The sequence below is a fragment of the Cavia porcellus genome, unplaced genomic scaffold (assembly GCF_034190915.1).
Source record: "Cavia porcellus strain 051 isolate PalLab524CR breed Dunkin Hartley unplaced genomic scaffold, mCavPor4.1 scaffold_21, whole genome shotgun sequence".
In the NCBI taxonomy this organism is placed as follows: Eukaryota; Metazoa; Chordata; class Mammalia; order Rodentia; family Caviidae; genus Cavia; species Cavia porcellus.
This window is the reverse complement of record NW_026947504.1, coordinates 17,319,751-17,341,637: the sequence shown is the minus strand read 5'-3', so window position 1 is coordinate 17,341,637 and position 21,887 is coordinate 17,319,751. Positions and strand designations below refer to the sequence as shown.

Below are 21,887 nucleotides of genomic sequence, written 5' to 3'. Positions count from 1 at the left end.
TTCTGACTCATCCGAAACTTTAAGAACAGGGATGTTTTAATTTTTAACTTAATTTTATCTTTTGCTTTGGCACTTTGATAGAAGGGACACTTAAAAAAATGAATTTTCATATGGCAGGTAAAAACTACGTAATTTACGGTTTATGACATGATACATGTGTACATAATGAACAAACCAACCGAGCTTCACGCACGTACTCTTTTTGTCTAACTTGGGACTACTGCAGGCCGTACAGACCCTGGTGCAAGGTTTATGCTCTGTACAACAGGGCCTGCTGTGGGGGCCTGGGAATCAAGCCAGTCACCTTCCCTGCCTCAAAGCCTGGGGCTTGGCCTCCCCAATTTGCCATCTAGCCCCTACTCACCACTGGAGGGCTACTAAGAAAAACTGAGCAACCTTGTCAACAGAGATGTGCTAGGATAAGTACATGGCAATGCATCGGACCCAATTAGTGAACAGCGGACTGAGGCGCTGAAGCCCTTCGGGTGGCTGCAGGCCCCCGGGTTGCACCCATATTCCCTGAATCTCCCTGCAGGGAATACACTAACTGCCAGATTTTTCTTTTGGGCTTTTTTAAAAGGAACGCCAGAATCTTCAGGACTAATGTACCAGTTAAACGGTTCAGTTCAAGCAGGATGTTCATTTTAATTATGTTAGCCCGCCTCCGCAGAGCACAGCAAAGCAGCCCTTCCCTCCTGGAAACCTGGAGCCCTCGAGGAGGGGCCTCTGTTTCCCCAGCGAGGGAGAGGCAGCTAGAGGAGGGGTGTTGGGTGCAGGTAAGGGTGGATGGCCCTCATTTAGAGGCAAGGCAGGGCCTGACTTCTCCGAGGCTCCTTCCTGTGTCCTCGAGGACACAGGACTGACACATAGTAACGAAACGCCACACTGAACAGTGCCTGGCATTCGGGGAGGGATCAATGATGTTAGGTCAGTTGTTCATCATTGCTTTTATAATCCTTCCTTTTAAGAAAAAGGTGAGCAGTGAGCACCCCAACACTGGAGGTGAATAAGGAGCCTTGCCTGGACATGATGGATGGATGGACAAGAATGTGGCACACAACACAGAAAGGAGATGGCAGTGGTGCCACTGGTGTTGGGGCTGCAGGACCCCAGCATTGCTGGGGAGGCTGGCAGGAGCTTCTAAGGGTGTGGGGCTAGGGGAGGGCAGAGGGCAGTGCTACCTGCTCCAAAGAAGCATGCCAGCTGGCTCCTCGCACTGATGTCAGACAGGAGGGGGCTTGGTTTTGCCTGCCAGGGCCTGCTCTGGAAAGGAGTGGGTGCAGCAGCACAGGCAAAGCTGCCCCAGGTGCTTGGGCTAGACAGGGGCTTGGGCAAGGCCCTTGAGACTCTGACCGTTTTCCAGGGAAGGCTCCTGGTTCCAGACAGGAAATGAGGAGATACAGGGGGTCAGAGGGTACTGTCTGTGCCTTTCCCAGCCTCTTCAAGAGCACTGGAGGAAATAACTCCTAGGGCCTCAATTCTGACCTGTCGACTGGGGCACCCTCACTGCCTTGTCTCACATCTGAGACAGAACCTCGCAAGGGTCAGAAGGTCTCTGTCCAGAGTCACAGAGCTGGTGGGGATGGAGCTGGCTGCGACTGCCCCCTACCCTCTCCTTACCAGGCTCTGAAGCCTCAGGTAACTATGCTCTGGCCTCGAGGGCTTCCTGAAGCTGTCAAGTGCTATGTGAAGATGGTGAAGGTTTCCCCCTGGGAAGATCTGCCCTGTCCCCCAGCCCAGTACCTTGCCTGCTGTGCCTGCAGGGACAAGGTGCAGCCTACCTGGCTGGGGGGCAGCTCCTCGTCACTGCTCTCCGAGGACCCCTCAGGGTTCTTCTCTGGGGGAGCTGGGGTCACGGTGCTGCTTCTGGCAGTTTTTGAGGTAATGTTTTTCTGCAGAGAAAGGACCTGAATCAGCACACATTGGTATCAGCTGGGTGGGGACAGCTGGTCTGGCATACCCCAAGGCCCTGGAAACACAAACCTCTACCCTGCTCATCTACCTTCCAGAACAGACTCTGACTCTGAAGCATGTATGACTCAGACCCAGCAGAAGGCTGGGGACACGGTGCTGATGGCCTGGGGTCTGAAGAAGAGGTACCGTAGCCTGGGACAAGGCTGTACCAGGGCTCAGTGGTCCTGCCACAGTTTACACCTGGCACTAACACTCCCAGCTAACTGTGGGTGCCATGCAGAAGCTTCTGCAGGCTGCATGCCTCCTTGCCACCTAGCCTGGTGGCTTTCATTGTCCAAGAGCCAATGTCCTTCATGTCCAACAGTTTGCAGCAAAGACAAAGGTCAGGGGTAGGAGATTTAACTTAAGTCCTTGGTGCTTATTTCACCCATAGAGAAAACAGAAATCTCAGGGGTGCAGTGTGGCCCGCTGGGGAGACTTCCTGATTCTTTTAAGAAACAGATTTGGCCACAAGGATATACTTCTACAAGGTCATGATTGGCCAAAACTGACAGAGACTGTCCCTCCAGTTTGCCCTAGAGGCTACTTCCCCGCTAGCTCTTCCGACACCAAGGTTCAGTGCTAGTTGCCATCTGCTGCCACCTCCCCACTGGCCCTGGGTCGATCATTTCTATCCTAGCCTGAGCCCTAACTCAAGTCTGTCACCCTGAAATTTCTTTGCAGGACACAGCCATCCGTGGTCTCCATGCATTTCGAGAGAAGCACACTGTCCCCAGCTGGTTTCTCATTCCTTCTCTCCCAAGCCCCAGAGCTCAGGCTTCACACTAAAGCTGGACAGGTCCTCTCTGGGGAGCAGCAACTACCTAGGTGAGGACCCAGGACTCATGGCTCCTGGGATTCAGGGAGAACTACAAGCCCCTCAAGAAGCTTCTTTATGACTCTCGCCTGAGGCTCGGGCTAACAGCCTTGGTGGGACTAGCTGGCTTAGCCTTCCTTGGGAACCGTATATCTGTGTATGTCTGGAGGCCCTGGTACTTACAGGCGTGCCAAGGGGTAAGGTGTTTAGAGCAGGCTGCACCTAACAATCCTTGAGTCAGAGCCTAAATCTGCTCTTTCTTTCTCACTGCACTTCAACTCAAGTTGTACCTAAGTTTGTGTCAGTGGCTAGCAGGCTTGGCAGGTCTCACCTGGGCTGGAGTCTGGGGTGCCAATGTCTCCCGGTCACTGTCCGACTCTTCACCGCTGCTGCTGTCTGAGTCCTCCTGCTTGACTCCTCCCACATGTCCTGTCTTTCCAAGGGGTGCCGGAGGGACGCCCTTCCTGGGGGACTCCTTGGCAGGGGTTGGGGCAGCTTTCACCTGAGGAGTCTTCCCTGAGGGCTTCAGCTGGCAGTGACAAAGGAGAGATCAGGAGGAGGCACCAAGAGGGCAAGGGTGAGCCCACAGGAGCCCTTTCCAGCCTGGTGGTCTCCAGCCTCACCTGGGCAGGGCTGGTGGCTGGAATCCGGGGTGCCGGTGTTTCCCCGTCACTGTCTGACTCCTCGCTGCTGCTGCTGCTGTCCGAGTCCTCTTCCTGCCTCCCTACCTGGGCCTGGGTGGCTGCAAGTCCTGTCTTCGCAGGAGGTGCCGGAGGGGCGCCCTTCCTGGGAGACTCCTTGCCAGGGGCTGGGGCAGCTCTCACCTGAGGAGTCTTCCCCAAGGGCTTCAGCTGGCAGTGATAAAGGCGAGATCAGGGGAGGCACCCAGAGGGGAAGGACAAACCCATAGGAGGCCTTTCTAGATAGAGCCTGGTGGCCTCCAGCCTCACCTGGGCAGGGTTTGTCGTTGGGGCCTGGGGCGCTGGTGTCTCTGTGTCACTGTCTGACTCCTCGCTGCTGCTGCTGCTGACTGAGTTCTCCTCCTGCCTCCCCACCTGGGTGGCTGTAGGCACCGTCTTCCCAATGGGTGCAGGTGGGGCGCCCTTCCTGGGGGGCTCCTTGGCAGGAGCTGAGGCAGGGGTCTTTCCTGTGGGCTTCACCTTGAGAGAGAGGAAGAATCTGAGAGATGGCGTGTAGGAGGAGAAGGCGGGTGATGAAGCTGTGCCCGTGAGGGCGGAGGCTCAGTACACAGTGGACCCCGGCAGAGGCATAGCACAGGGCTGCTGCTGGCCCTACCTGGGCTGGCACCTTTTCCTCGCTCTCTGAGGACTCCTCGCTGCTCTCTGAGTCCTTCTCAGCCTGGGCTGCCGCAGTCACTGCCTTCTCTACCGCTGACACAGATGCCTGGCCCCTTGCTGGGATGGCACCGTTCTGGGGGGCTCTCACTGGTGACTTCCCCTGGATTGGGAGGCAGTGGTATTGGGGGAGGAAGTGGAAAGCACAGCTCCTTCCAGGCTAAGCTTTCACCGTGGTGCGACAGCGAGGAGGCGGCCCCAGCCAGGCAGGGCACGGGTCCAGGCTGAGGCCGCTGCTGGGTCCTCCTTTCTACCTCGATCTCCAACACTTCTGTGGCTTCTTACCCCACTTGCCTTGGCCATGGGTCCGCGTTTGCCTTGAGCAACCGGAGTGACCAGTTTCCCAGGAGCTGATGCTGCCCCTTTGACTGCAGATGCTGTGGTGGAAGCTGGGCTAGCTTTGGCCTGAGGGGTTTTCCCTGAGGCTTTCACCTGGAAGGAGAGAGGAACATGCAGCAATGCTGTGAGCCAGGACTGCTGCTCTGGAACAAGATGCAGGGCTTAGATCTGTCTCCATCACATCCATGTGGCTGGAATAAATCACTGGATATTACTGGGACTCAGTTTTCTCTCCTATAAAATAGGGATAATAAACAAGGCCCATCTATAGAGATATGGTGAGGATTAAATAGGAGATCTGGTGCTTAACATAGTGCCTGGCTCACATTAAACATTCAGGCTCATTTTAGTAAGTACTTTGCTAGATAAGCATAAAGACATCTAGAACAAAGTTGTTTTCTAGGCGCTTTTTCAGCTAGGTCACCATGTTATTAAATTCTGGCTAATGAAATGTAAACTGAGTGTCATAAAAGGTAGGTAAGAAACATATCTCTTTTTCCCTCCCTGTTGGGTGGAATGCTGAGCTACAGCTTGAACTGCCACCTTAGTCCAAGAAGTGGGAGCCAGACACGAAAGATAACAAACCCAGGGTGCAAGGGTTTAGCTCAGCGGCACAAGTGCCTGCTTGGCAAGCATGAGGTCGCAAGTTCAATCCCTAGTACGAAAAAAAAGATAACAGACCCAAACACAAAGCCACTGCTGTGACGTTTTCTTCAGCTTAACTGAATCTTAAAATGATATCCTGGATTTCCACAATGCCTGTCAGGGTCTGCAACAAATACAGATCTAGAGAGACGGGAATGACTAAGAGGGACATTTCCAGAGTAACATCCTCAGGAGTGAGAACAAGCCCTGCTGATGGGAAACAGACGGAGGGATCCAAGCATCTCAAGGCCTTGCCTCACTCAGAGACGGCCTCTGGTCAGGGTCAGAAAGCTCCCCCAGCCAGGCATGGTGACACATGCCTGTAATCCCAGCACTCGGTAGGTTGAGGCAGGAGGATCGTGGTGAGTTCAAGACCAGCCTGGGTTACAAAGTGAACTCAGGCCAGCCTGAAGTGCAGAGTGAGACCGTGTTTCAAAAAGACCAAAAAAAAAAAAAGGCACCCCCAGCCTCCAGCATTCCTCCTGGAACAAGACGAAGTGAAAAGCAGATTTGGATTTCAGAAAGGAAACGTCTCTGGGGTGCACGCCCATTGCAGAGTCTACCTCTCATGCAGATGTGAGAAAACAAAACAGAAGACACAAAACCCACCTTGTCCCAACAATTCTCAATACAGAGAAAGACTGAAGTCATACAAAAGATCTCCAACCACAGAAGATTAAATTAGCAATCCACAACAGAAAGAAACCTGGGTAATCCTACATATTGGAAATTAAACAACCCACTTCTAAATAACCTATGGCTCAAAGAACAAAAATAAAACGCCCACTTCACAGTTTGGGCGGGAGGCTCAGGTGGGAAGACAGAGCTAAGTGATGTGCACAAGGACAGCTGAGCCGTGAAGCCCTGGGTCCGGATGCGTGGCAGCAGTCAGAGTGAAGGAGAGGAGACCCCGGGGCCGAGGCTCTGGGAGGGCCAGCACGGTCCAGAACCTGGCCCCAGGAACCTGGGAGCCACAAGTCAACAAGAGGGGCCAAAACAGCCTCCAGAAATGTACACTCTGGTACAGGAAAGAAAGAAATGACTAAGTTCTGAGTGGTTATTGAAAAAAACAAGAGCAACAATTAAAAATAATCAACAGGGGGCGGGTGAGTGTAGGCAGCACGCTATCTTCACTCTTCACTGCTCTTCTGGGCTGGGAGGCCTGACTCTTGCTTCTGCTGTGAAGTGTGGCCCACCCTCAGGTGACAGAACAAGGCTCCCAGCTGCAGGCCCTGCTGGAGGCTGCCGGTGAGGCCCCGCCCACACCCTCGGCCGTGAGGGAGTACCCGGATGGTGCCACTTGCTCGGATGTGGAACTGGGACACTGGCTGCAACTGCTGTCACTGGCCCTGCTCCCATGAGGTATGACCCCACCAGACGCACTGCTTGTGGTGTCACCCATCAGGTGCTCCCCCCTCCCAGCCTTTTCACTGGCGTTTTCTCTGCCTGGAACACTCACTTTCTACTTTGCCATGTGACTTGCAGCGCTCGACTTCGATGCCATTTTCCTGAAAACCCTTAGCTACGAGCTCGTCTTGCTGCCTGGCACATTCTCTACTACAACCTAGCCTCGCCCTGCTGCAAAACCTGTGCACATGTCCACACTCCTTCTAGGGGCACCCATGAGAAGGTCAGCATCCAGCAGAGAGGTGACACAGTAGGATCTATGGAAAACACCAGCATCTATGGGGGAGCTCAGGGTCACACAGGAGATGCCAGAGGTCTGCTGGGCAGAGGAGATGTGGAGGGAAATGGGGAAGTGAGGCTCAGAGGAGGCTGCCCAACACCACCATGGCCAGTCCTGCTGAGCCCAGAGGTGGGTGGTCAGGGCTGGTGCCTCCTAGGTCTCACCTGTGGTGGGGTCATGACTGCTGCCGCTTCACTGTCATCAGAATCCTCCTCACTGCTCTCAGAGCTTTCATGAGCCTCGGCTCTGACATGGGTGACAGTAGGTCTCGCCTTTCCAGCAGGTGCTGCGATGGTGGGCCTTGTCTTCCCAGGGGGCGCTGGGGTAACCCCCTGCCCTGCGGGCCCCTTGGTGGGTGCTGAGGCAGCTTGCTGCTTTGTCTGAATGATAAGTGGGAGAGGGAGAAGCGTCTCACAGGGGCCCAGCGAGCCCGTGGGGCCTGCCCTGAGGATGGGCAGGCAGACGAAATCTTACCTGTGCCACTGCTGCTGCAGGCGTGGCCCCCTCAGCCTCTGACTCCTCACTGCTCAAAGAATCATTCTCTGGCCTCTGCGTGCCCGGAGGCAGAGCGGGTGCTGGTGCAGAAGTCATTGTACCTGCTTTCCAGGGGGCTGGGGTACCCACCCGTACTGGCGGGCCCTTGGCAGATGTTGGGGTGAGGAGGGCGCTTTTTCTGGGAGAAGCCTTGGCCTGAGGTGTTTTCAGAGCTGGTTTTTCCTGTGGGGACACAGCTACTGTCTGTTCTAGGGAGGAGGTCCAGTGCTGTGTTTCCCACCAGCAGAACCCACATCTGACCAAGCAGCCCAGCTCCGGGCTGGGGTCCACAGGCATCCTCCTGTTCCAGGCCTCACCTGAGCCGCAGGAGCGGCTGCTGGTGCCTCCTCCTCACTGTCAGATGACTCGTCGCTGTCGCTGCTGTCTGAGTCTTCCTTGGACATTTCAGTCTTGACTTGAATAGCTACAGGTGCTGACTTTTGAGGGGGCTTAGGAGCAGCCCCTTTCCCCAGCGGCTCCTTGGTGGGGGCTGAGGCTGGTCTGACTTGGAGGTTCTTCCCTGAGGGCTTTGCCTGAAGTGAGATGCACAGGATTAGGAGAGGGAGCCCCAGGTGTGTGGGTACAGAGGCAAAAACCAAGACAGCAAGTAGAGTGCAAGGGGCACACAGAGGCCAGCAGGCCATATGAAGCTCCCAGTGCTAAGAGGAAAGGGACCTTGCAGGGAGGGTCTCACAGGGTCACCCCTGGGGATGCCTCCCCTTCACTCTGACTCCTCCTCCCTGCTGAGTGCTCCTCCAACCTCCCTATCTGGGCCCTGTCTTTCTGGGGAACACGGGGTTGGTACCCTTCCCTGGCAGCCCAGGCAGTGGAGGCAGGTCTGACCTGTGGGCTTCCCCCAAGGGCTTTCCCTGGGAGGGACAAAGGGCAAGACTGGGGCAAGGGTGAGCCCACAGCAGCCCTTTCCAGACAGGGCCTGGTGGTCTCCAGCTCACCTGGGCAGGGCTGGTGGCTGGAATCCGGGGTGCCGGTGTTTCCCCGTCACTGTCCGACTCCTCGCTGCTGCTGCTGCTGTCTGAATCCCTCTTCCGCTTCCCCATCTGGGCCTGGGTGGCCGCAGGTCCTGTCTTCGCAGGGGGTGCCGGAGGGACGCCCTTCCTGGGGGACTCCTTGGCAGGGGCTGGGGCAGCTCTCACCTGAGGAGTCTTCCCCAAGGGCTTCAGCTGGCAGTGACAAAGGTGAGATCAGGAGGAGGTACCCAGAGGGGAGGGATGAGCCCACAGGGGCCTTTCTAGGCAGGGCATGGTGGCCTCCAGCCTCACCTGGACAGGCTTTGCCACTGGGGCCTGGGGTGCTGGTGTCTCCGTGTCACTGTCTGACTCCTCGCTGCTGCTGCTGCTGACTGAGTCCTCCGCCTGCCTCCCCACCTGGGTCTGGGTGGCTGCAGGCCCTGCTTTCCCAGGGCATGCTGGAGGGGCGCCCTTCCTGGGGGACTCCTTGGCAGGGGCTGTGGCAGCTCTCACCTGAGAGGTCTTCCCTGCAGACTTCGCCTTGAGTGAAAGAAGGACAGAGGGGGAACCAGATAGGTGTGTGCAGACAGAGACCCAGTCAGGCCAGTGACACTCCACCTTGAGAAGGTGGCAGAGGTCTTGATCTCAACTCACCTGAGGTGCAGTCGTGGCAGCCGGCATCTCCACCTCACTGTGAGACTCCTCCTCGCTGCTGCTCCCTGAGTCCTGCTCCTGCTCAGGCCTCCCCACCTTGGCTTGCCCAGTTACGGGCCCCACCTTCCCAGGGAGTGCACATGTGGCCCCTTTGCCAGGGGTCCCCTTGGTAGAGGCTGAGGCAGCTCTAACTGGGAGGATTTTCTCAGACACCTTCACCTAGAGAAAGAAGGGGCAGTTTGCTTTCCTTCTTCAGAAGTCCCTCGGGTGACACCTTTGGGTTGAAGCCCAGAGGCCCTAACGGGGCTCCTCTCGCCCTGCCTCTGGCCAGAGCACCTTGCTGGTGCTTTTCGCCCCCTCGCTCTCCCTGCTGCTCTCAGGCTCCGTATGCCTTGGAGCTTTGGTTCAGGCCCCTTCCCAGAAAGCTCCTGGCCAGGCATCCTGGGCCATGCATCCTTCCCCAGAAGACAGCAGCTCCAATCCTTCAGGAAGCTCCCCGTGTGCAAGGCTTGGACACTAGACAGCCTTTGCTTGGCTTGCTACTTTTCAAATTTTTGAATCACGTAGAATCCAAATTTTCAGCCAAAGCTCCAACTTTGGCTCCTGGAAAGTGACTGCCTCACAAATTCATCACCCAGCAAAACCATTCAGAGCTGGGTTAGGGCAGGGCAGGGACTGAGTCCTCAGAATGTCACCATTCTCACCCTGCTCCCTCCTCGGGGAATCTGCTGTGCTCCCTGCTGGGACAACCTTCCAAAGGTGGCCCCACGGCAGGCATCCTGTCTCTTCGGCTGCACATCTACATCCTGGGGTCCCCTCCTGAGGCCGCCCCTGCCCATCCTATGCCCATTCCTCCTCACTCTTGCCCTTCCCTGTTCCCATTCCAACCGTTTCCCAGGCCCTATGGCTTGTCCTTGGGATGAACCAAGGGCCTTGGGGAACAGGCCAGGCTGCTGCCCAGGCAAAAAGATCAGTAGGCAGAGGGAGATGAAGATTCCTTTAACTAAGCTGGGTGTGGTGGCACTCACCTGTAATCCCAGCACTTGAGAGGCTGAGGCATGAGGATCACCCTGAGTCTGAGGCCAGCCTGGGCTACAGAGAATGAGACTAGTAGTTCAGGCTGGCCTTGAACCCACAGTGATCTCCCTGCCTCAGGGTCCCCTGAGTGGGGATTACAGGCGAGCCCCACCACACCCAGTCTGATTCCGTTAGCTCACAGTGTTTGCCGGCTCAGTGTCTGGTATGGTTTGAGAAGCCAGAGGACCAGCAGTACTAACTGGGATGAGAATAGCAGCTCCGTTAGCAGGCAGAGACACCAAGGCAAATGGAAGGGTCATGACGGATTGAGACACAGAGCCCACCCCAGGAACCGGCTGTCCTAGGCTATATGTGATGACCCAGAAGGCGCTGTAGCCGCCAGCCCTGTGTCCTTTCTCTCCTCTCTCACCAAGCTCCACGGTGGCCTCTCTAGCAGAGGTGCTCACAGCGCAGTGGCTCAGCCAGCACCTGGCCATGGCAAGTGGGGCTCACCTGGCTGGGGGGCTCTTCCTCACTCTCAGACTCCTTGCTGTTCCCTGGATCCTCTTTCAGCACTTTGGCACTCCCAGCTGGGGTGAGCGCACCTCCTCCGGCTTGGGGTACCAAGCCCCCGACTTTCCTAGGGCTTGGGGCCACCTTATTTGCTGAAGACTCCTTGGCAGGGGCAGGTGAGGGCCTGACCTGGGCTGCTTTCCCTGAGGACTTGACCTGGAACGAGGGATGAAATCAGAAAACGGTAACAACTGTCTCCTGTAGGGTGGAAGGCCACAGTTCATGGCCCTCTCCTGACAGCACTTCATTCTCAAACAGCACCCTGAGATGTGACACTAGCTTTACACCTATTTTCCAGAGAGGTACGAATGGCTCAGGTCAATGCAGAGGCCCCAGCTTGAACCCCTGGCTCTCTGTTACCACACTTGGCCCCCACAGGGCGCAATCTGATCTGAAAGGGACACTCTCAGTCAGGAGCACTTGCTTTGCCCCTTCAACTAAACAGGCTGACCATGTGGCATCCTGAGGTCAGCAGCCTAGCCCACCACTGGCTTGCTGAGATATCATGGGAACATTCCTTTCTTCTGTGAGCTTTCCCTTTGACCTTTCTCTCTTTTTGTCTATTAGAGACAGGGTTTCACTATGCAGTTTAGGCTGGCCTTGAACTCACAGAGACCCTCCTGCCTCAGCCTCCCGAGTGCTGAGGTGTGTGCCACCATGTCTGGTCTTCCCTTTGACTTCTAAAAGTACTTTCCCAAGGTGCATCTCCTCCGTGCTCCATTGGACACATCTGACCCACGGCACTGCTCTCACCCACGTCTCCTCACTGCCTGAGAAGCTGCACCTAGCGTTGGTTTCCAAGGGGCAGAAGTGGCTTCCTTCTCAAGGCCTGAAGGGATGGCAGCCAGGTGCCTCCTCACGGTGGGCTCCACCTTTGGTGAGGGTGCAAGGTGGGGAGCTGCACACAGCTGGGCCTGCGATAGATGGGTGGTCTCTACCTTCCAAGGTTACTGGGGAGGTGACAGTACTTTGGGCACCAGGTCAATCCATCCCTGACTTTCCTTCCTGTTTCGGTCTTTCAGAAAAAACTTTTATACTGGACACTTCGATCCCTGTCACATGCACTTCTGCCACTAGTACCTCAATGTGCAACCCCCAAACTGTTCCTGCTGCTTTTATTGTCTGTACTGCCCTTCAATCCAGGTCACTGCCAACCATCTTTGCAAAACATAAATCAGGCCATCTTCCCTCTGTGCCTGAAACCTGCATGGCTTCACACTGTCTGCAGAATAAAACTCAGACTTCTATGCAGAACTCCAGGAGGGGCAGTAGATATAGCCTGTCTACTTGTGAGCCCTTCTTATATCATTTTCCCTCTCGGCCATAAAACTGCACATCTTTGTTCCTCAGAAACATGATGTGCATCTGTCTCTGCCCCTGTGCCCGTGCCTCCGCATCAGAGTTGGGGGTGCTACTGCTGTCCCTCTGCTCCTCACTGTCCCTTTACAGTAACCATCCCTCACATAGTAAAACTAGCTAAAAGCCCTTCCTTATGCATGGAGGCAGGATTCTCCACCCCCACCCCACCCCCACCCCAGCAGTGTGCTCCTGAGGTCTAGCACTTAGTCGATATGTAAGAAATGACCTGTGGGGACCTCTCCCAAGTCAAAGTTCAGAGAAGACACAAGGCCACACCCTGAGCAGCCTGACCAGTCCTGGCCTACTGTTAAGGCTACCACTCAGCTGTGGGTTCAGAATCCACTCAGCAGCATCATCCTGACCACACGTGACAGCTACACCTCTGTGCAGGCCTTTGCTCCTGCAACTTTTCCTTTGGACTGTCCTCTTGGCCCCCACTGTGCTCTAGGAGGCCTTGCCCTGTGTCTCCCACAACCCTGGCCATTCTGAGTAGCACTGGACTTGTCACCCCCACCCCCCACCCGACCACAGCCTTCCCAGCCTTTGGTGAAGTCGCTGCATGAATCTGGACCCACTGGTGTCTGAGCACCACCAGGCTCTTAGAGTGACAGGCTTGGAGAAAGTAACTCTTGAGGACAGGTGTCAATTACCTCCACATCTGTTTCATCGCTGGAGCTGGAGCTGTCCTTGCTGGAGTTGTCCACCTGGTCAGCTGACACGGTCCCTGAGGGTGAACACAGAGGACTGAAGTATACTTTTCCCAAACTCCCTCGCCCCTCTCCAGGGCCAGCGACTGTCACATCCGGTGCTAAGCATTTGCTCCTTGCCTGCATGAGGCTGTGGGTTTATCCTCTCCAGAAGCCCTCAGCTGAGATGGGAACGCTCGTCACCCCTATTTCCTACACATCTGAGGCCCTGGAAGGGCTAGAATAGGACTCCAGAAACACACACCAGCAACTGGCAGTTTATAAACTCTCCACTATCAGGTCCACAGAGGCAGGAGGGCAAATGCCCATTTTACACAAGAAATGAATGCACAGGCCAGGCATGGTGGTACATGGCTGGAATACTAGCACTCAGGAGGCTGAGGCAGGAGGACTGCTGGGAGTTCAGGGCCAGTATGGACTACATAGTGATTCCAAGGCCAGCCTGAAGTTCAGAGTGAGGCCTTGTCTCAAAAAGGAAAGAAAAGGTGTTCAACCTAGATCTGTGGTATCTTGAAGCCACCACAGCAGTCCCTGTATGTTCAGACACCCTCTGAGAAGCCCCAGTGGTGTCCAGCAGCTGCCCCTCGCTGGCATGGAGCATACTTCTGAGTTCCACAATGTCCCAAAGTTTAAGAAAGCATAGCCTTGGCTCAGCTCCTGGAGGTGGGGGCTTCTCACCAGGTATGGCAGTGGCTCCAAGGGCCCGGATGCTGCCTTCCTCCTCGGTTTCTGAGACCAGGATGATACTTCCTGAGGACTGTGCTGACTTCTTGGGTGACTTTCCAGAAAGAAAGTGGCCCGCTGCTTTCCCCGGGGCGAGGTGTGGCATAGAGTTCATGGTCTTGCTGGTGCTCCTGGCCTGTGCCTGCACAGCATAGGAGTGGCAGGCAAACCTAGCTCAGGGGGGTACACGGCCCACTCCCACTGAAACCCCCACTGCTGCTTCCTAGCTGGGCGAGTTGGGCAAACAGCCCTCACGGAGGCATGTGAGCATGGCATTAAAGTCGCTAAGTAGAATGTAGTTGTTTGTTGTGGGTATTATCATTCCTTCCTAATTACTTTTGCACACTATTGCCAATGTTCCACTTTCGGATACATAATGCTTTATAGGTCTGTAACACGACTTTATGAGTTACCATAAAATACACTTATTTTCTAGGTAGTTTCTGATTTACACAATGCAATCAGAGTTCCAGAAATACAGGCATGTTGCTTGCAATGGTACCTCCACTGCCTAGGGCAGTGCATGGAACCTACTGGGATTGGCAAATAGCCCCTTGGAGAAGAACTGAGCACAAGGCACAGGAGGAATGAAGCTGCTCATCACAGATGCATACTGGTACCCAGCAGCATCACCTGCAACAGCAGCATCTGCATCTTATAGAAAAAGACACCGAGGCTCAGAGAGGATGAGACTCCATAGTTGTTGACACGGGTTAAGATTTGAGTCTAGGATGGGCAATATCCTTGTCTGGTACAAGAGACTGTCCCCCTGCAGGGCACTTGAGTTCTCACGCGCAATCGCTTGGACAGTGATCCCACTCACCTTGGCCTTTTCTTTCATGCTTGATGGCAAATCCACTCCCCTGGCTAAGGAGTTGGTAGATGCTGGTCTTGGGGCTGCAACACACAAATCCATCTGGATGAAGCAAATGAGCTTTTCTCCCCCAAGCGTGGCAGGCGGGTTTCATCTCATCTAACTGCAACTGGTACTGGCTGCCTGGTGCCACCATGAGGGGTTGAGGCGGAGCCCAAACAGCTCTGTAATCCATCAGCCATGGCCAGCAGGTAACATAAAGCTCTATGTCTACACCTCCCAGGGCCTCCCAATTACCCTGTGGCAGACGGTGCTGAGGACCCCCCAGGGGACAGATTAGCTTACGCTCCCACCACCTATACCACAAGACACTGCACAACTCAGGCCCCTGCACTTTGCTCTAAAGGCTACTCACATGGCCAGCTGCTAGCCACAGGCCACGGAGAAAGCTGCTGAGAATCCCAATGGCTTCCTAGTGGAGACAGCTGAACCATGAGTCTTGGGCCATTAGATGCTAAATGTTAATACATTTTTGGTGCTTGAAATAAAAGAAATAATCTCCTTGGGATCTCAGACAGACAGGAAAAGATTTCTAAGTTGTTGTTAAAGAGAACCAGCGCTGCTGAGATGAACAGCACAATCTCACTCTTTGCCTAGCACTTCACTGTCTCTCCTCTTTCTGTAATTATGCAGTTTTAAGCCCATTTATAAGTAGGGAAGCAGTGTACTGACTCTCACCAGGGTTGGCTCGGGGCTGGTCTTATTTCACCCACTGCTCTACCTGCCGTTCCCCATCGTGCATCATTGTGAAGAAAACACCAGACCCCCTGTCATTTTGCCCACAAATCCTCCAGCCTGTTTCCCTCACTGAGGACACTGAGAAGTACAATCACAACTAACTGTGACGGCTTTAGAAATGGAGGGAACAGTGAGGTAGGAGAAGGATAGGGAATGGGGGGAAAAAGAATTCAGATGTATTGTCTACAGGTACCCACTCCCCATGATACACGTGACCACTGTGTACTGCCAACCTGCGCTAATAAACGACTAACATCAAACAGTACGAGATGTGACCACTTCTGTTTTAAGGAGAATACAGGAGGCACACATGCACGTGTAGATGGATATCTGTTTGACCGTGGTGGCAAGGGAAGAAGTTAAAGTTTCACAGCTACTCACCAAGACCATGAATAGAAAGTGAAAGAGGACAGGCAGAGAGAACAGGAAACCTGTCATTTCCTACATGCTTTTGTAGTTTGGAGCAAACTTGTTTTTCATTTATAATTTAAGGAGATTAAACATGATATAAAATATATATTCAGTAATATCTCAAACATCTTTAAAAGGTGGCTCAGGGAAAATAGATGGAAGAATAATTTGCTGAATTGTAGGTGACAAGAATATATGTGATTTCTTCTCTGATTTTTTTTTCAAAGTAATTTTCAAATATTCTATAATGAATACTTTATAATGAATCCTGCATCTCCTTTATAATCAGAAACCATATTTAAAACCAAGAAAGTATCTTGTGAATAAGCCAAAAAAAAAAAAATGGTAACACGATGCTTAAGAGACAGCAATGGTGTGATGGGCTGCGGCTGGGGAAGAGGGGAGGGGGAGGTGTGGGGGCAGCCGGGGGCTGGGAAGGAGAGGGGTGGTAGAGACCCAGGTCACCCTCCAGTGCTCTAAAACCACAGTGCCCGGCTTGGCCCCAGCGTTGCTCAAGCACACCCTGCCAAAATAGAGAGACAATCAGCAACTCTCAAGCAGCCCTCAGGCCACTCAAGAGGGACCTTTGGCAGATGCTGTCTGTCTACCTCCATCAGGATCACCTAGAAGCAGTCCTGGGTCCACTGGGCCGGGGCGGTGTATGTAGGGCCCACCTGGGTTTCTGGTTCACCCTTGGGTTCCCAGAGCTTGACACAACTTAACTCTCACCCTAAGGTGCAGCAATTTTTGCCTGACTGCGAAGCCCAAGCCCTGGCAACGCCCAGCAGGCGGGGCTCTTACCAGCTTTGGCAGTTCTGGCTTCTGCCTCTTCGTCTTCCTCCTCCTCGTCTGAGCTCTCAGAGCTGCTGAGGGGGTCTGACACGCGAGTCTTCTTGGCTTGCAGCGCTGCATCGTCTTCTGCCTTCCGCTTCTGGCCAAGTTCAGAGGTTCTGCAGGTCGAGGGTACAGGATATGCCAAGGGGGTGTCAGGACACCTCCGCAAGACCTGGGCAGACAGACCTTCACCTATCCTCCCAGTCCCCAAAGGAAATGCACCGTCCAGTGACGACAACATAATGTAGATACAGTTTTGCGTTCTGCATCTACACTTATTTTTTGAAATGCTTTTACAATTCTTAGATTGGAAAGTTATCTTTAAAGTCTTGAAGATAATCACAAGTGACCCACAGTGTCTTAGAACAGCCAAGGCTAGCAGTCACACAGTGACCGGGGCCTGGCCCACTCAGGCTCCCTCTCCTGAGAGCCCGCTGCCTGGGCCATGCCCCCTCTCAGGCCGGGTCCTTGCCTTCCCCTTTTTGCACTTCACTTGGCCCCCTCAGAGCAACCCTCAGCTGATGTCCACCCCTCTTTGTCTGCCCTGCCATCCGGTTTCATTTCCTCTTGAGCACTTTTCTGTATCTCCTGTTATTTACTTTAAGCCTAGCAGAGGGTGAGGAGGGCTGGCAGCTGACTATAGTACTCTGTGTACCTCACAAACTTTTTTTTTAAACTCCTAAAAACAGAAGTTTTATTACAAACAGGAATGGTGAATACTGGCTTAAATATCCTCTAGTCAGCTTTGTCTCTGCCTCCCAGGGCCATGCAGGATGGCTCAGGGCTCCCGGGATGGAGCAGAGCTCGTCCTCCCAGGGGAGCCCCTGTGACCCACTGGGCTCCGGAGCAAGAAAAGGCAGGAAGCAGAGACTTCCCATGTCACTTTCCATGCTCTGAGGAGAGATAGAGTAGAGATAGAGATGGTACGGAACCACCTCGTCACTATTTTGATAAGAAAGTACAGCTCCCAGCTTCTTGCCTAGATTTAGGCCAACCTTCAGCCACCTCTAGGCCTACCCTGCTGCTCCCTTTCCCTTTCAATGGAAGCCCTCAGTTGGCAGAAATACTGTCCTTTAGACCCCTGCACTGGGTCTCATACTCAAGAGCTCAGATGGGGTGGGGGTGAGAGCCACTCCCCAATGCCACCATCCTACTTCCCATAGATCCGAGCCCCATCATGTCTGGGCAGGTCCCAGCTGGAAGCCTAACGGGGGCACTGGGTGGCAGAGTCCTCAGCTATGGTTACCTAAGGTCCTTGGAGGAAGGGATGCGAAGAGGATGGGGGCTGAGCCCCAATGGGAGCCCAAGGTTCTGTTGTGACCAGTGCACATAGTCCCTTGGGCCATCCCCCAACAGGGATGGAGAAGGGGGCAGCCCAGGGATGTGGGGGTCACCTACATTCATGCAGGGACACACACACTCATGGCCTAGGCTCTTGGAACAAAAACTTATTAAATCTAACAGACTTTACCTGGCACTACACAGATAGCAATATGGCTCATTTCTGTTTAAAAAAGGCTATGTAAAAAAGAGGTCTATAAAACTGTCTAAAATCCCAGCATTAAGAAACCTATTTAAGTGTTGCCAGTATGAGCAAAGATTACCCATCCTCAGCTTCGCCTTTGGAGAGATGGGACACAGCTGCCATGGGCAACGCGGTGGCCCCCTTCCCACTCTGCTGCCCAGCACTCTGGGAGCTGAGATTCTGGGCGCCTGGCTGCTCGAACACATCTTGAGGAAGGAGCCCTGAAGTGTGAGGAGCACATGTGGGGCACGGGCGAGGAAAGTCCCCAGAGGGTCAAGTCCCTGGAGCTTGAGTATCCCTGACCCCACCCTCCTGCCCTGGTGAATTGCCGTCCATGCCCCACGCTCCAGCTGGCAGGACAGTGCTCTACCACAACTGGGCACGTGCGGCTCAGAGGCCTTATTCCCAGGAAGGCCACTTGTCAGCAATCTTCGAAGAGCAGATTTCACTGATTTCCTACATCAGTTAGCTGGGCTTCTTTCTTCCCCACAGAATACAGACGAAAGAGATGGGAATTTGCTCCCTGCTCTATCAAGAACAGCGCCTGGGACTTCCGGGAGAACATGGCGGACAGATAACAGCAACTACCAGAGGCTCACTGAAAGACTCGGCTCAGAAGCCAGGAATGGTGCGGACTAAGGAGACATAAGCAGGTGGAGATATGCTCTGCTGACTCAGGAACGAACTGGGCTGAGAGAAACCAACTTGGAATGCAGTCCTGGCGCTAAAACAGGAACAGAAAAGCCTCGGTGTGGAGGCTGGACCCCGCGCCATTGTAAGCCGCAATTTGGGTTTCCTGCCGCGCGGCGGCTGGCTGCCTCTACAGTGGTTCGGCAAGGAGAGAGACGCACGGAAGCTCTGAGAACGGCAATCTGCGAACAGAGTCGAAAACAGGACGGGCAGAGAGGCGTGCACTGACTTGTGGTGAGGTGAGTGAGAGAAACTGACACTCTACCACAGTTTGACTCCAGCAGAGGACTTTCTGGGCCCGAGCAGTCCTGCGGGAGCAGGGCGCGGTGGGACTCCAGCCACACATCCCCCTCTCGGGCGGGATTGGTGAAAAGTGCCTGGCCTGCGTGACGCTGCCGGCGGACCTAGTAGGCTGTCCCAACCTAGATCCCAGAGCCTGACGGTGGCTGGGAGGGGAGACGCGTAGGCTGCCTGGTCTGTAACTCCCTGGTGCGCAGCAGTGAGCGGGAACACCTAACTGGCGCAATTCGATCAGGCTGTGGCTGACTGGGAGAGAAGCTGGGCCTCTTATATAAGCTTGCATATATAAGGAACAGAGAAGAAGAGGCAGCATGGGAAGAGGCAGCAATAAGAAAGGCTCCTCGGCCCCCAATTCTGAGAAACAGGCAATAGCAGACACCGCACCAATACACATAAGGCGCCATATAGAGAGCCTCATAGACCAATTCAGGAATGAAGTTATCAACGACCTGAAGCTAGAAGTATGCAGAATAGTTAGAGAAATGCTAAGTACCACCCAAGAAAAAACAGGTGGTGGAATGGAAGAACAGAAAAAAAGGGGAGAATTGTTTGATGGAGAAAACAGAGAAAGCATAGAATTCGTGAAGCAGGTTCAAAGGGACTACCAAGATACTAAGAAGTCTATCGAAGACTGGCATAACAGCTTGAAAGAAACTAAGGACAGACTATCTGAACTGGAGGGCAGACTTGTAATATGGGAGAATGAAATGAAAAACTTCTTAAAAATAACAAAGAAACAAACAGCAATAATACAAAGACAAGAAGATGATAAGAGGATCCATAACTTAAGGATTAAGAACATAAAAGAAGAAGTAGGGACACAAACAAGTGAACTACAAAAGCTACTCACAGAAATAATCCAGGAGAATTTTCCTAATTTAGCAAAAGGTAAAGATACTCAGATGTATGAGGCATACAGGACCCCAGCCACCTACAACCCAAACAGATCTACACCCAGGCATATAATAATCAGAATTCCAGAAATTCAATACAAGAACAGAATATTAAAAGCTGTCAGAGACAAGAAACAGACCACTTACAAGGGAACACCCATCAGAATTACAGCAGATTTCTCTGCACAAACCATCAAATCACGAAGAGCATGGGGGGAAATAATTCAAGCTTTGAAAGATAATAATCTCCAGCCAAGATTGAGATATCCTGCACAACTGTCCCTGGAAATTGATGGAAAAACAAGGTGCTTCCAGGATAAAGAGGAACTGGGGGAATTTGCAACCACCAATTCAACTCTACAGAGAGTATTGCAGGATATTCTAAAAAAGAAAAATACAAAGAATCCAGAAATAATGGCAGAGAGGCCACAACGAATGGAGCAGAGAACAAAATGAAGAAGACAAACTGACAGCTACTGACAGAAAAAGAGCTCAACAGAAATGAGACAGAGAAGATTGGATGATAGGAACAGCTGTTTTGGAGAAAATGACATCTTAATAGGTAATACTGATTTAAAAAAAAAAAAAAAAAAAAAAAAAGAACAGCGCCTGGCTTGTATTAGGTGCACAATAAATATGGGGATGAGGGTGGGGGGCAGCTCCCAATGGCTGGGTCCAGCACACAGACTACTACGTACAATCTTTGCAATACAATGAGATAATTACATTATTTTCATATTTACAGAAGAAAAAAGACCAAGAAAATACAGCTCCTGGCCAAGAAAGCTGCTTCAGGTCACAACTGGTTACTGATTCTGATTTGTGGCTGCCTCAGATGCTCGTCCCACTTCATGCCCCTCAGGCACAGAGGGGGCCTGTGGCAACAGAGAGTGTGCGGCCCCTATGGTTTCCTAGGGAGGTACAGTGAGCACGCCAGCCTGCCTGGTCTCCGAGCCCACCTCGAAGCAGGAGAGAGCCAGGGGATGCAGCTGGTAGTGTTTTCAATGCCCCTCCCCCTCTCCCAGGAGCCAGGATCTGCACCATCCCTGTCTCGGCTTGAATGCTACCCATGATAGGGAACTCGCCGTTCCCAGGTGCCCACCGCATTTTTGGGTAGCTCAGATGAGACGTGTTTGTATACAGAAGCGAAATTGGTCTGTCTAAAGCAGGTATAGACACAGAGCACCCCTACCCCCTCTGCCATGAAGCCACTTCCTTTGTCCTCAAAGATGTGCACGGCGGTGCCTCTGCACTTCCCAGGGCTCGCTACCGTTCTTCACAGCTGGCTATGGTCAAGCCAGTGGGGGGAAAGCACACAACCATGCTTTCCTTCCTTCTTTTTTTTTTTGTCTTTGTGAGACAGGGTTTCATTATTACGTAGCTAGGCTGGCCTCGAACTCACATGATCCTCCTGCCCCAGCTCCAGAGTGCTCAGATCATAGGCATGCGTCACCACACCTGGCTTCTTTTAAAAATTTGACTTGATTTTTGAACATTTAACATGCAGGGGAAAAGGAATCCTTCTCCACTGTTGGTGGGAGTATAGCCTGGTGCAGCCACTCTGGAAATCAGTAGAGCGATTCCTCAAAAAACCAGGATTGGACGTCCCATTTGACCCAGCTGTTCCCCTTCTCAGTATCTTCCCCAAAGAATTAAAAACATCACACCACAGCGATACATGTGCACCTATGTTTATAGCAGCACAATTTGTAATAGCTAAATATTGGAATAAACCCAAATGCCCATTAAATGAGGACTGGATTAAAAAGATGTGGCATTTTTATATACTGGAGTACTACTCAGCAATAAAGGATAAACTTGAGATGTTAATAGGTAAATGGATACAACTTGAGACCATATTCCTAAGTGAAATAAATCAGAGTTGCATGTGTAAAATTCATAATCTTCCTGGTGAGAGAGGCTGAAAGGAATATTTGTGTGTATGACAGTTGAGATAGCTTTACTACTCACTTCTCTTAGTTCATTGAAAAGAATGGTTTGTGCTAATATTGTTTGGACACTGAATGCAGACATCTTATACTCTGAGTAACTACAGATCATACACAATGTATTAGCTGTTGTTACTGTCTCTTAATTGTGTTTTGAAATTTTGTTATTTTTTTGTCTTTAAAATAAAATTAGCCTGTTGGGCGTGGTGACTCACGCCTGTAATCCCAGCACTAGGGAGACTCAGGTGGGAGGATCCTTGCCAGTTTGAGACCAACCTGGGCTACAAAGTGAGCTCAAGTTCAGCCTGAACTGCATAGCGAGACCCCGTCTCAAAAAAAACG

General features: G+C 52.8%; 1 protein-coding gene across 10 annotated transcripts in view; it reads right to left on the bottom strand.

Moving 5' to 3' along the window:
* Window positions 1–21,887, bottom strand: part of Tcof1 (treacle ribosome biogenesis factor 1) — a 37,684-nt gene that overhangs the window by 11,661 nt on the left and 4,136 nt on the right. For 4 of the 10 annotated variants that reach the window (XM_063232380.1, XM_063232382.1, XM_063232376.1 and 1 more), the window contains exons 3-19: window positions 16,156–16,304; window positions 14,155–14,228; window positions 13,287–13,473; window positions 12,552–12,625; window positions 10,483–10,698; window positions 8,953–9,171; window positions 8,611–8,838; window positions 8,284–8,511; window positions 7,648–7,863; window positions 7,271–7,513; window positions 6,961–7,176; window positions 4,411–4,557; window positions 4,067–4,228; window positions 3,721–3,930; window positions 3,394–3,621; window positions 3,102–3,299; window positions 1,782–1,907 (exon numbers count right to left, since the gene is read on the bottom strand). In XM_063232380.1, coding sequence (XP_063088450.1) covers window positions 1,782–1,907; window positions 3,102–3,299; window positions 3,394–3,621; window positions 3,721–3,930; window positions 4,067–4,228; window positions 4,411–4,557; window positions 6,961–7,176; window positions 7,271–7,513; window positions 7,648–7,863; window positions 8,284–8,511; window positions 8,611–8,838; window positions 8,953–9,171; window positions 10,483–10,698; window positions 12,552–12,625; window positions 13,287–13,473; window positions 14,155–14,228; window positions 16,156–16,304 — 3,121 coding nt within the window. The remainder of the gene's footprint in view (window positions 1–1,781; window positions 1,908–3,101; window positions 3,300–3,393; window positions 3,622–3,720; window positions 3,931–4,066; window positions 4,229–4,410; window positions 4,558–6,960; window positions 7,177–7,270; window positions 7,514–7,647; window positions 7,864–8,283; window positions 8,512–8,610; window positions 8,839–8,952; window positions 9,172–10,482; window positions 10,699–12,551; window positions 12,626–13,286; window positions 13,474–14,154; window positions 14,229–16,155; window positions 16,305–21,887) is intronic. The other 6 variants (XM_063232378.1, XM_063232383.1, XM_063232384.1 and 3 more) reach the window with 4 other exon arrangements.